The sequence below is a fragment of the Heterocephalus glaber genome, unplaced genomic scaffold (assembly GCF_053883595.1).
Source record: "Heterocephalus glaber isolate CG9 unplaced genomic scaffold, H.glaber_assembly_v1.0 deba00000281, whole genome shotgun sequence".
Lineage (NCBI taxonomy): Eukaryota > Metazoa > Chordata > Mammalia > Rodentia > Bathyergidae > Heterocephalus > Heterocephalus glaber.
In genome coordinates, this window is record NW_028258139.1 from 22,541,091 (window position 1) to 22,555,530 (window position 14,440).

The window sequence follows — 14,440 nt, forward strand, 5'->3', positions numbered from 1 at the left end:
GAATCCCGCTGTTGATTAAAATCATGAGTCATTCCAAGGCCTACGTGTGACTAAGTGAGCCTTCGGCTGGTGAATGGAGACAGATTTCCCTATGCCAACGGCCACAACTGAGGTCTCAAGGATCGATGAGATTGTGACATCTCTACGGCAAGAAAACACTACAGCTGAGGAATTTTGACTGTGGCCATTCTCCCAGATCAAACATCAGCTAAAGATAACGCAGGTGGCTCATTAACTGGGACCTGGCTGTCACTAGAAAGCATGGTTCCTCCCTTTTACAGCCTCGCTCATTAGTGCATTGGTTCTGCTATTCCCTCCATCTGCCTTTACGACCCCCCCTTGGTATGTTGCATAATCATAAATGCTGACTGATCCAGAGCTTGGGGTCTTAGCCAGGTTAGAGCTAAGATGACTTCCTGGCCCCGCAAGTAATAAACTATCGTTCTTTATTCTTTGTATATTATTCTTTCATCCCCTGCTATACCCACAATCAGGTGATCAGACATCTCTGATAACTAACTGTTGGGCATCACTGGACAATGAGCCATAACTCAGCATTTCAAGCCTGGTCTCTTAGATAATGCTACTGACAGAGACAGTGATGTTAGCAGGAGATTCAGTTTATTGGAGGGGAAATAGTATGCTTCATTTTGAACATGTGAAATATGAACACTTGAGAGGGAGTAAGTCAGTGAAAATGAGTGTTAAGTAAAGTGGTTTTACCAGAAATTATAATAACCAAGTTCCGTTAAGGAAAAAGTATGTACATTATTCTTAAAAGTATGAAAATAAAAACCACAAACAAGTAGGATGAAGTACAAATTATATTTATCAGTAATACACTAAGAGGGTTGCCTCCCCATGTAAGCTCACTCTACTTTATCTGAATGGCAAATAAAATATCACCTTTTCAAAAAACTAAATTACTGTCCTATATTTAAATATATATTGTGACTTTTTAAATGTAAGACTAAAAGGAAAAATAACTCATCTGACACTTCTGACAATGGACTTGCCTCTCCAAAACTAATTTATTCTCTCAACAAATGAAAGGCTCAGCCCACTAGTTGCTAAAAGGCTTCAACCAATTGTTGATATGATCCATATTAAATGGGCATGTGAATAATTTGATAAAGATTAGATTTCCAATTCATATATTTGTAAGCAGAATAAAACTTGTCTTGTAATTATGAATGGAAATTCCAATTTGCTAGCTGCTAATAAAGTAATCTAAAGATAAAAGTTTAGTATCCTTTACTGGAAATGTTTAGGACCAGAAGCATTTTGGAGCTTGGATTTTTTTTAGATTGGAATATCTCATTTACATAATGACCCATCTTAAGGGTAAGGCCCAAATCTGAACATGAAACTCATTTGTTTCATACACACCTTATATACATAGCCTGAAGCCAAATTTATACAGCATTTTTAGTGAGCCTGCATTTTGATTGTGACCTGCCACCTGGGATGAGGTGTGAAATTTTTCACTTGTACCATCTCTCAGTATTCAAAAAGCTTCCCATTTTGAAGTATTTCAGACTTTGGAATCAAGGACGCTCAATCTGTACTGTAAGAAGAAATGTGCATTAATTTAACTGTGTCCACCAGCAACTGAGAAGATGAGTATCACTGGGGGTGAAGGGTCTTGTGTGTGTGTGTGACCAGAGTCTAGGCAAGGCCACTACTCATAGTTTAAAGATGCTATCTGCTCCATTTCTAAAAGAAACAAAAGATGTAAATTCAACGTCTAGAGTTCAACCATGACAGGAAAAATGTTAGACTCATTATTTTTAAACAAAAATGAAAGGTATAGCATCAATCTTGGAATACAGACATTAGCAAATTTACTCCACACATAGAAAATAGGCAATATTTTTTACTTTAATATGCAAATTTAAGCAACTACCTCACAAGAGGACCTCTGCTAAAGCTTTTATCAATAAGATCTTTAACAAAGTTAACGTAACACAAGTAAATACAGAGAACTATATTTTATGTCTATTGATCTTTGGCACACTTGTTAACTTGGAGAATCTCAAAAGGCAATATAATTTCTGACAGTTTTGCACATTCTTTTAATTTTACATGGAAATATAAGGCCGCAAAAAGGCAAGCTGAAATTTTAGGATATGTGGAATAGTTTTAATAAAGAGTTTTACATACAGTACCTTACATATAGAACAGTGTGTTTGCAAATTTAAATAATATCTGAATGTACAGTGGCATGTATTCTTATCAAAGATAAATTCAAGTTCCCTGTCTATCAGTTCTAAAATGCATTTATACAGACTGCTAGAACTGATAAACAGAATGAGGCATAAAATATTCAAGTGTTATGTCATCAAAAAGCCTCCTCTTAACAGTCTTTTCTCTCCTTTTTAAAAAAATTCCAAAACCTGTACATACATTTTTAATTTTTAAAAACAGTCTGTTAAAAGGTAACATTTCATGTTAACCACCAATTCATAGAGTCTATAGTAATAAAACTAGATATGTGTGATATAAATATGTGTCAACTATGTACATATGCACGTTGAGTGTTTACACAAGCACACACTATGCACACCTGCAAAGAGCACTGGAGGCACACAGAACTCACATGAGGACTGGTGGACAGTAGGACCTAGGCTCAAAACCCAGCAAGAGCTAAGACAGCAACTTAGTTGCCTTTGGTTTCAGAAATCTGTCCATTTGCGATCAAAGCTAAAAGTTTTGAGTATGCATGTATTTTTAAAAAATAAAATTCATCTTCAGAAATGAAGTTTTTCCAGTATTCCACTACTAGCAGTTTAAAAAAGCCACAAATTATTTTGATATTTTTGTCACTCCTCATCCCAGCTGAGGTTATTTGTAATTTTTTTCCTGAAGGCAACACCAAGCATATCCAGGACCAAGTGGCACAATGAAGCCTGAATACTGCCATTCAACCATGTATCTGATATAGATAGTGCGCGTGAGATACAGGTTTGCTTGGACTGATGCATTATGCAAGATGTGGGGTGGAAGAAACCCCACAATATTCAATATCTTCTTTCCAGCAGTTATCATCATTTGGCACATCAGACCCTTCTGCAAGCCAATTTGTTTTTAATGACCTTAATGCCTGCAATAAATTCCAATTACTTGGTGTTTGTTTTCTAAATACATTCATAAAGAAGAAGTCCACAATTGTTTTCCCCCAAAGTGAGACTTTTAGTGTCACTTTTCTGATTAAGGACATTCATTACCCAAGAAAAAGCTCATGATCTTATAAAGTTGAAATAACCTAAACTTCCGCACAGCTGGATCCAACTGCTGAGAAGGCAGTTCTTACAGCAACCTTGTAGAGCTTTCCAGGATTTAGATTTCCTTTACAATTTTGTTTTTAGCCAAATGTTGGTTTACAAATGTGGATCTTTCTACTAACAACTACATAAACACACCATATTTCTTTCTACAGGTTTTTCAACTTCAGGTAAGCAACCATTCAAACATCCTGCCAATTTGATTCCCTCAGTATAGATTTTGTTCTACTTCATTGATCTTGGCATATAAAACATTAGCATTTGCAGCTTGCTCACACACTTTTTAGTATTAGCTTCCTTGAGAGAGTTGCTCTTCATTTTCCCTTCCAAGGTGCCATCCTATTGACATCACAATCAGTAATTAACCAAACATTACTAAGCTTTTTAACTATCCACTTAGCAATCATGTAGCTAAAACGATTCCACTGAAGACAGCCAAATTCTTTTCATTACGTGTTCACTGTTGTCATACAGAGCAAAGCGTTGCTATTTGTTGTACTTTGCCCACATCAATTAGGAGCTGTTTTACGTGCCGTTTAAGTTGGGGCAGTCTTGCGAGAGGATCTGGTGGCTCCAATTCCCCTGTGAAATCAAGCCAGCTTTCCAGAACTAAAAGAGAGAAGACAACACACAAATGTAAATGGCATCTGGGAAAGCAGTTAGAAAGTGGTATAATTGGAAGGTTGGTGTTGGAGCTGAGAGAGCTCACTTTCCTGTCTTTAAAAGGCTAATATACTCAAACCATTTCTGACACTCAGTATTGTTTATTTCCCACTCTACAACAGTTCTAGTCCCTCCCTGTAACTTTGATGTTATTTCAAATGATTTTCTTTTCCCTTTTTTTCAATGGTAGTGGGGAGTGAACCCAGGTCCTCCTTATGCCTGTTAGGTGAGTCCTCTACTGCTAAACTACATTCCTAGCTCAATTTTTTCCTGTACATGTTACATATATATAAACTAAATTCATTTGGAATGTCTCTGTTTACTCTCTTCTGGAACAGGAAACAATAGTTCCCTATGCCTGTTCAACCTTTCTACTATTTAGATTTAGATCATCTGTACTTTTTAAAGAAGGAAAAGAGATGGCAATTTCTCAGTGTTCCTTTCAGCTCCGCTATTTTATTATTATTTTTTTAAATATGGACATGTACTACAATTTTAGGCAGAATGCAATTAATTATATTCTACATTTTTTGTTTTCCTTTAAAAATTTACCCTAAAATATGGAATTGTGTCAAGCTGCATTTTCTTCAAAAATCTACTCAAAACATATACAGTGAGCTAAAAACTGATGGAAGATGCTTCTGAAATGGATGTCCATTTCCTCTCTTCTCCAAGCATTAAGAAAAGGCAGTGGGAGCTCCAACTCAATATACTAGCAAAGTAATTTCGGGTTTGGCAAAAAGAATAATAAAGGGGGGGAACCTATGAAGTTAGAAAGAAAACAGGAATCAGAAAGCATAGTCTGAAGACTGGAGAGGGAATCTGGTAATCCAACTTATTCTTTCTTCCTATTTTCTACGGTTCCTGTGTGATAATAACATTTAAAAATGTAACAGAAAACTATATGAAAATCTCCATGCCAACTTAAGATCTACCTAATAAAGCTCACAGGAGTTTGTTAATTCCACTTCACAAATACTAACCAAAGTGAAAACCAATATTCAGAATATTTTTCTTCTCTTATTTCAAACATATTTAAACTACATATATAGTTCTGGCTTTCAAAGAAAATAGAGTTCAATGAAACTAATAAATATTCTATAAATGTTCTATATTGAGCCTGGTAAATGAATTGTATTCAGTAAATATCTACCGTACCAAAAACAAAAACAAAAATACACATACAAAAAACACCCAAACATATTAAAATAACACCCAGTCATTTTTGGCGTAAGCCTCAAGACCCTACATGAACTAAACACAACGTAAATGGAGCTTTGTTGGTGTGGCAAGCATTGGCAGCTTTCACTCCAACATTTAAGCACTGTACACAGCTTCTGCATAGTACCAATGAACACACTCTAGTACTTGTGCTTCAGTTCTCTGTCAAGTTACCATCGACTTCTTTTTCTATGAGGTCCATCCTGCTGGTGACTTCATTCTGCACGTTCTCAATGTGGGTGAGGAGATTGAGCTGCCACTGAAGATGCGCATCTCCTGGACCTTCAGTGCCCCTTCTCTCATTGTGAACAAATGCCTTATTTCCTGCAGCCGGGTTCTTCTCCAAGGGACCATTGGAAAAGCAAAACACAGAGAATTGATGAAATGCAATATTAAAAAGGGGGAGATGCATTACAAATCTCATCCCTGCGATGATCACTGCAATTTAATGTGCTTCTTGGATGTCTTCTGAGGAAGTGTGGGCACACACCGAGTACTTCTGGTGTCCTTAACAGTGTATGTGCCACTCTGTCTTTCCACAAGGCCTCACATGTACTAGCCCGGGAGAAGACATCCACAAAATGTACTACATAAGTGAAGTCACTAATTCTATTCCATAATTAGAATGACCAGACAATTTGGACCCATTAATTTCAAAAGGCAACCTAAGTGGAGTGCGGGCAAAGCAAAGATGGAAAAATCAAGAAAATCGTCAAAGACCAGTTTAGTATAAAGTCTAGTTAGCTACAGACTGGACTTTACTGTTGCAGTTACATCAGTGAGAAGAGGAAAACGTAAAATCTTCTAAAACTGTCAGGCGTTGAAAATGCTTAACACATACACACAAAATTTGAACTTATATTTGCCATAGGCAATTCATTTCACAGGAGAGCTAATATTCTGACAAGAGAGTTTATCATAAATTTCAAGAAATATAATTGTTCCAAACTCAGTTAAGTACTTATTTACAGGGATTACTTGATAAGGAAGCCAAAAACATAAAGAACTAATTTTAAAGTGGCCTTGCTAACTGATAAAAAATGAAGATGCATATCAAAGATAATCCCAATGAAGAAAAAATAAGTTTAAAGATATCCAATATACATGCAGTGGTAAGAATTCAGCTTCATGTATAATGGGATTAGTACACATTTACAAGTATGCTAAACTATTAAAAAAGACCAAGTGTCATGTCTTATCTAAAATACATTAACAAAGGAAGGCAAACTATGCCATGTTCGCACACACATCTTCATTTGGAATGCAATGTGGCTCACTAGTTTCTGGAGGCACTATAGATACTTTAGATACTTATAAAATTGAAACTTGTTAGAGTAACAGTTACAACGATTCCGAATTAAGGGATAATTAAAAGTTTAAGTGGATGGCGCTTTCCTGTAGAGGAAATAAAAATGGCTTTAGTTTAAGTAGGTATTTGTAAGCTTGGCAGTGTCAGCAAAACCTGGGAATTCAGTACGCTTTATGTGAGTTTCCCTGTGTTGTTCTGTCACATCGCAGAGGTAAAGACACGAGCCAGCTGTACCTTGTTTAGAACTCCATGCTCTTTTGATGAGTATTGGAAACGGTTTTTCTCTCTCATGTGGAATTCTTGTTCGTCCTCAAAACTGCTCATATCATCGTCATCTGAGCTCCCAGGGTCTGCAAGAGATCTGCACTCCTGACCAAAGCTTGGTGGCTTTTGATAGCTGTGCTCACTGGTTATGTAAGTTCCTTCCATTTTTAGGGGTGAACGAAGAGGCTCTTTATGGTTCTGTACATATCTTTTTCCTTCTACATTAACTGTGCTTTGAGTTATTTTTTTTTCTGCTCCAACTATTATTTGATCTTGGTCTTTTCGCTTCCCAGAATAAGCCCAGAGACGAAGGTCAGGATGGTATTTATTTCTTAAAACAAAGTTGGAGAAACAACAGTTCAGGAAAAATAATATCTAACAACAAGCTGAAGACCGTAATAAATTTCAGAACCAAGGACTCAAGACAAGAACAGAGGTATTCGAGTTAATGTGCCTCAACATTTCATCGAAAATTTGAATTCTTTCAATTTTAAATTGCCAAGAAGGATGTGGTCAGTTCCAGCTGGGCAGGTAATTCTGAAAAGGCATCTGCCAGGGAGGCTAGCAGTAGGAGGCTATTACTCACATGCTGTGAGTAAAAGGCCTGGCTTTGCAGGAAAGCATGCTGCATTCAGGGATGTTGGTTTAGTTCACGGCAACAACTTATGCAGCAGGGAAGGACTCTGAGAGCATGCCAGAGAATTCAGTCTGCTCACAGGCAATGGGAAAACACTCTTGTACAGGAAGAAACAAGCTCATGTCTATCTTTTGCCAAGAACATGCTTCCAGCAGTCTGGAGGATGAACTGAAAGTGCGTAAGACTTGAGCCACAAGGAGGTAGAAAGCATAGTAACTGTGATGTGAAATTAAACAATCGGCTGAGAAGATACCAAAGAGAAGAGACAGTAATGAGCCAAAAGATGATTAGCAATCGTGGGGGAAAGATGCAGGAGACCGAGGAAAAGGGATGGAAGGAGGCAAAGGGGAAATCTTTTAGTCAAGGTCGTAGAAGAACCAGAGAATCACCTAGTTTTTATATAAAATACGGGGTTTTATGTTCTTTTAAAGAATTCTTGTCAGGTTTTGGGCAAGAATGAATAAAAGACTATGGAAGAACATTCTGCAATGATGCTTGGGGAGCTTGAAATTTTTCTTTAAGGGAAAACTATTGGGAACTAAAACATTTGGTACACAGCAGAGAGGTGGATTCTAGGATCTGCTGGCTCCCTTCACCTCTTTGCAGTCAATCTTGAGGTAATTAAAGAATACACTCAGTCTGCCTAGAAATCTGTTTCACCTCCACAGTATTCCTGAAGGGGGACAAGATACGGGGCTCACCATAGCAACTAAACTTAATTTTGCACACATAGCGAGAACATAAAGACAATGAGACTAGGACTAAAATTGGTGGGAATGCTAGATGCCGCACTGACTTTTAGCCATATTCTCACGTAGTCAAGGATAGGTGGGTAGCAGCCTGTCATCCAAAAAGTTAGTAACCTTTCTTTCCTTATTTTTAAAAAACAGCCTTAACTTACAATCTATTTTTTCTTCCAGACTGCTGCTCTGGACCTTCAAAAGGCCATCTGCATACTTTGTTTTCACATTTGTAGTTAACTGACTCTTTTTTGGATTTTTATTCAGTGTATACCTCAGTGCGATCCTCCCTTCCCCATCCTTCACTTACTTCAGTATTCCAATTTTCAGCTGTAACCCATGTAGCACTTCTGTCACACCGTAGACATCAGCAAGCAGATGATGTGTGGACACTATTTTTTTGGCATTGAGATGAGAATAGTTTTCTTTTAAAAATGACAACCCACACATTCTCCCATTATTCAACCAATCCTTATCATAACGATACTTTGCGCTCCACCTCTGACCTGCAGATGAAGTTGACATTACAGTCACAAAGGCTGCGCTCACTCAGGTCTCCCTTTCAGTGCTGCCCCACCAACGTCACTCAGTAAACAGCAAGCTCTGGACTCAACAAGGCTTGGACAGCATGGTGGGGCATGGTACTCTCCACACCTTCATGTTCCTGCCCACTACCGACCAAGGTGACTCAGAAACTGACGCAGTCAGTAACAGACGACACCTGTGAAGACAACCTTATGTGCATTGTTTTTGATCTTCATTTATCAGTCATCTGTTCTCTAAAATGGCTAAAGTGCTAGATAGAAATGACAAGGATTCTTTTCACTACCCTTTGTTGTTTTGGACTGGATGAAGTAAAGAGTTCTAGCTGAGTGAGCAGTGGCTCCTCTCCCATGTCTGTGACCTTACAGAGTCCTGTATCATTCTATGGCTTTAATGTTAATAGAAATTAGATCCTATTATAATCAGATGCTCATAGGTCTGTGTCATCTTCTATACTGTGAGGCAGTCAAAAGCATGGTTTGAATCAATCATCTTACCATAATGTTTGGCAAATAAATGGCACCCAATAAATGCTACTGAATGAATGACAAATGTCTACATTTTCTTACTGAATGAATAATAATGAACAAATGTCCACAATACAAGCTGGTGAAGGATAAACAAATGCCGACATTCATATAGATCTGAATAATTCCCCTACTTTTTACTGTGACTTTTTTTCTTTTGTAGGAATGGAAACAACTCATTTGCCTTTTACTTGAATATATCTACTCATTTTCTGCCTTTGAGGCTAAAATTATAGTCAATATGAAAAATATGCTCATTGAAGAGCCTCTTAGCGTGGAGGAAAACACAATGGCCTGGGAGTCAAACAGCTCAGGTTTCACCTGAGTTGGCCACATCTAGTGGTACTCCTTCAAACAAGGCATGCAGCTTTCTGTGCCCTAGCTGCTTCCTCAGTAAAATAAAGGGATCAAAGGCAACTAAATTGGTTATGTAGCACTACCAAAAACTTCATCTTCAAAAGATGTCAGGAGCAATCCAAGTATAGAATGCTGCTTCATTCAAATCACCATAATTATGACTAGCTGGAAATCAATGCACAGGAAAAGACAAAGTCTGGTTCTTCCCCAGGAACAAGCTGTATTTCTACCTTTCCATGCTAATGTGCTTATCTCCATAACTAATATGAAAACAAAACTGTAACAGTAAGAAAAATTTAAAACTCTAATATGGAAGCTCAGTCTAGCTAGCCAGCAACAGTGCTACCTACAGTGTACGTGCTACCTACAGGGAGGCCCTCGGGAGCACACAGGAAGTGCAGTCAGCACAGGGAGGCACTCACCTGGAGGGTCTCGGCAGATGTAGCAGATGTACTGCTCCGGGATGCTCTCCTCCAGCAGCCCCATGCACACACTGTGCTGCCAGCACAGGCACTCTTCACACTGCCAGAGAACAGAGGTGACTACAGTACCGATGGCTGCGCCTGCAGCGCGCATGAGGACTGATGCCCTGCCTTCTAATGAGCTGGCATGCTTTCTTGCCATGCTCAGTCCAATTCTTAGTCGACACAGCAAAAAGCAAGTCATGATTTAAGATGCATTTTATCTTTGCAATAGTCATTTATTTAAGAACTTCCTTTGGTTTCACCTACAATAGATGCTTTGATGAATTACTTAATCATGAAATGTCAGAATTTCCCTCATCTACTTCCAATTGATTTTAATCATATCCTTAAAATTTTAAAAAATATTTTATTAAAGTGAAGATTATTTTTTGAGACAAGGCCTGGCTAGCTCGCTCAGACTGGTCTCCTGCCTCAGTCTCCCAAGTAGCTACACACCAGAATTGTTATTTTTAAAGACTGTAACAATTCCTTGAGAAATGACCTTTTAATGTACTACTCAGGTGGTAAAAGTATAGATATGTGGTTTGAGAATACTGTTGAAAAAGTGGAGAAAAAAATGAAACGACACTTTATTCCTATAACTAACATCTCTAAATCTTCTATGTCATCAAAAAATATGGGCTATGGTTCCTTTTCTTAGATATTCTTCCTGCAGAGAGTTCTAACAGAATTTCTTTTTCGTTCTAGTAACAGAGAGTGTGGCTGCATACTTCTAATATTAAGCATCTTGGACCCTGCCTGACGAGCAGGAGGAGAACCACTGCAGACCGCCCCTCGGTGGGAGGCTCACCCACCCTAATAGCCCTACAGAGTTTTAGCTTGAAGACCTCACACTAAACACCCCAGCAAAGGGGAAAAAACTATAAAGACAACTGTTGACTTCATCTGATGAAGAAATTTCCTAGTCATCACCACTAGTATATGAATCTTGACAATACATTAGAAACTCCATCTTCAGTCGGATGGCCAGTGCAAAGAGAACACACTCCGATGCACCTGCTGAGTACCTGAAGCAATGTGGTGCAGCAGGGCAGAGAGGCTAACTAACTACCTGAATCATGAAGCCGTTCTCCTCATCCATCTCACAAATGCATCGCACAATTTCATTAAGAGCATCCTCTTCATCCTGAGATTCCTCAAAATTAGTTGAATCAAAGTCTTGATTGTATTCATCCCCACTCAAAAGCAAACTCTCTGTTGAAGAATCATCTAGGAATTCCATATCTGATAAGTCTAGAAGATACATGAAAAATATGCTCAGCACATTTTTTCCCATTCTTGTGTCATTTCTCAGAAAAAAGGGAGCTATGAGAAGTGGCTCTAAGCTATTAAGCATTTACACAGGGAGAATATAAATATGCCTTTGAACATCTGCCTTTGAACAAAGAAACAGATTATTTTTGAAGCTTAGGTAATTATGATTGCTTCCATCCTAACATACACATCATGGTAAATAATACTAAGCATCTCCTAGTCTTCAGGCTTACAGAAGGTATGGTTATGGCCAATAACAATAATTTACATTTGTATAGTTTTCATACATTTTCACAAATATTACCTTTTGATCCAATGTTTTCACAAAGATTATCCCTGCTTTGGTTGTAAAAAAAAGAACAGGCTTTATTATTTAAACCACAGGAATAAAGCAAGTTCAGATAGGTGAGAGAGCTTGCCTGCCTAGAGCCTAATGCTAGCATAGTAGTACCAGTACATTAGCTCCCATTGCACTTGATCGTCACCAGATACTACAATAAGCACTCTAATTTGTTGGGTAATGAGGTTAGGCAGTGGTAAAACCAACTGGAGTATTGACTGCAGACTCTAAAGTCTGTGGGCTTATCTGGTAACTTCTTTTATTTTCTAGTTTCAAAAATTAAGAAGCACATTCCAGACACTAGATTATATGGATGGCCACAACATACAACTTGATTTAGATACAGGTTTTTGGTCTGTATTTATAACTGAGCTGATGCAAACCCTATCATTTTGTTTAGGCTATTGAGAGAGAAAGAAAAAATGAGATAAACAGAAGGGAGCTTTTACTTATTGCATCATCTGAGAAGCAATGGTGACTGGACACTGTAGAAGAAGTATCTGCAATACTGCATTTAAGAAGGAGAAATTCTGGGAAAACTGTCATCACAGGACACACGGCAGGAGCTGTACGCTTCCGAGAGAGGCTGCTGAACTGGGCCCTTGGACAACAAAGGCGACGCCTCCCTACCTTCCTTCTCCAGACTCTAGTCACGCTGTGACTTATCCCTTCACCTGCTTATCACTCACCTCCCCTTTCTAGAGCGTCAGAATCAATGCAGCAAGCACAGTTATGCAGGGCATAACCAAATGCTGTGGCCTAGCACTGAGAACGAAGCATTAAATGTGCAGCAGTCGTTTAGAATGTTTGTGGGAGCTAAGGATGGAGGCATAGGGAGAGAAATTTTCTTTTTAGACATAGACCAGATGAAAGTTGGCTGGATTCAAACTAAAAACTTCATGGTATTTATGTTTCAAATATTTCATATGGGGAGCAATGGTATCGCATGTGCTTAGCAGACACCAAGAAGACCCTAGAGTCAATCCCTAGCACTACAAAAAATTAAAAAATAAGTATTTGATATGACTTAGTGTTTCTTTTATCAGTTTCTAATCTTGCTTACTTTTCCATGATTCAATATTTTTAAATGTCTTATTTTTGATTTATTAAAGTTAATATTTTATAGTAAAACAAGTAAATGTTTTCTTCTCCTTGGGATCTTAGGACATCTTAGAGAAAGTCAGTAGAAATGAGATAATGGCAGAGAAATATCTGAAAATATTCAAGAAGCCAGAAATAAACCCATTAGATACTGAATATCTTTCTAATATTAACAATATGACTGCTTTGGAGAATCCAAAGTGGAAAATTTCATGTATCCATAAGCCTACTGGGTGAAATATAAAACTAGTGTTTTCTTTTGGGCTTTCTTGAATATAAGGTTCATGTTTCAAAATGACAGACTAGAATGTGGATTAAGAGTTTCAAATACTATTACAACATGTATACAGTACCAAATGGCAATCATGACACAATAATGAACTTAAAACTGCATCACCGAAAGGAAATAGTGTTTAATGCACATATACTTTCTTGGTGTCACCCTGCAAATTTGCAGTGGTAGCATGCAAAATTAACAAATTAAGCAGAAAATCCAACTGAATAACTGCCAAGCACTAAACATACGCTTGGCTGGATTCTGGAGGTGGAGTGAATGGATCACCAGGTTTATTTGCTTAAGAAAAGCAAATAAAAGTTCCTCTTACACTTACAGAGTGGGGGCCAAGTGAGCAGCTGTGAGTGGCCATGGGAATGGTCTCCTTTGAGCTGCTGCCCATCAGACCATCACTGGTGTTTCCCAAGACAATATTCTCAAGTGTTGTCTCCAAACTAGCAACACCACCCCTACCTAGGGACTTACTGAAATCAGAAACTCTGACGCAGAGGCTCAGACACTGTTTTCGAGGTCTCTGCAGGTGTCTGTGATACATCCTCACATTTGAGGACCTCTGCCCTTCTTAGCATCCTTTTCCTTTCTCCCAGCCTGGCGCTTGACCATAAGAAGGGCAGGGCAGAGAAAGAACTGACGCCGCCCCTCTCTGACTCTTTGTACCTTTCTCAAGTGTGCTTGTTCCAGCACCACTGCTGCCCCAGATGTAAACCCTTTTCTCCAAAACTGTCTAGCAAGAGACCACTGTCAGATGGTGAAAGCTTACAAGATATGGGTGTTCTCCATGACTTCCAGCTCAGAAGCTGTAGCTTGACAGGATCCTTCCTAAGGTCTTAATATGCCCTGTGCTAGGATCAGACTCAATATGTTTTGAAAGCACCACAGCAGGGGCTAAAATGTACACCTGGGGAGAAGATCCACTGGCCCAAGTAAGAAAAAAAAGAGACCTGTATTTGTTGGAAAAGGCACAAAGAGGAGCAGGATCAACTTTTTCTTAATCCTTTCGCCCTCTCAAACTTCTAAACATTAAAATTTCAAAGGTACTGTGTGCTTGTTTCATATTAAAGGGAAGAAAATGCTCTTCTTCTCCACAGCGAGCTAGAGAGGAGCTGGGCCTAGAACGGGACAGGTAGTTAATGGTGCCAAGGAAAACAAAACCCAGTGTCTACCATGCAGGCACTCGGAGGAGAAGAGAGCTCACCCTCAGGGTCTCTGGGCTGTGCCACAGATGAGGGACCCGCTTCTGATTCCTCACTCTGGGAAGGGCTACTCTCTAGGCACTGCCAGCACCGCCCGGAGCAGGGGTCCCTCCTCCTGCTTACAGTAACAGAAAGCAGCTAAGAGTCATTTCGCACCTTCCCCCGAGGACAGGACATGGAGGAGATTGGCATAGAGTCCAACTCCATTGCTCTTCTCACCCAGCTTG

The 14,440-nt window shown here is 38.8% G+C and overlaps 1 protein-coding gene across 33 annotated transcripts in view; it reads right to left on the reverse strand.

Annotated features, from left to right (window-relative positions):
* Window positions 1-1,863: 1,863 nt before the first annotated feature.
* Phf20l1 (PHD finger protein 20 like 1) overlaps window positions 1,864-14,440 on the reverse strand; it is a 68,997-nt gene continuing 56,420 nt past the window's right edge. For 27 of the 33 annotated variants that reach the window (XM_087187649.1, XM_087187642.1, XM_087187573.1 and 24 more), the window contains 6 exons: window positions 11,082-11,263; window positions 9,968-10,067; window positions 8,429-8,624; window positions 6,712-7,072; window positions 5,343-5,508; window positions 1,864-3,893 (listed from right to left, as the gene is read on the reverse strand). In XM_087187649.1, coding sequence (XP_087043775.1) covers window positions 3,751-3,893; window positions 5,343-5,508; window positions 6,712-7,072; window positions 8,429-8,624; window positions 9,968-10,067; window positions 11,082-11,263 — 1,148 coding nt within the window. In that variant the 3' untranslated portion in view covers window positions 1,864-3,750. The remainder of the gene's footprint in view (window positions 3,894-5,342; window positions 5,509-6,711; window positions 7,073-8,428; window positions 8,625-9,967; window positions 10,068-11,081; window positions 11,264-14,440) is intronic. The other 6 variants (XM_013069598.3, XM_087187567.1, XM_004837926.4 and 3 more) reach the window with 1 other exon arrangement.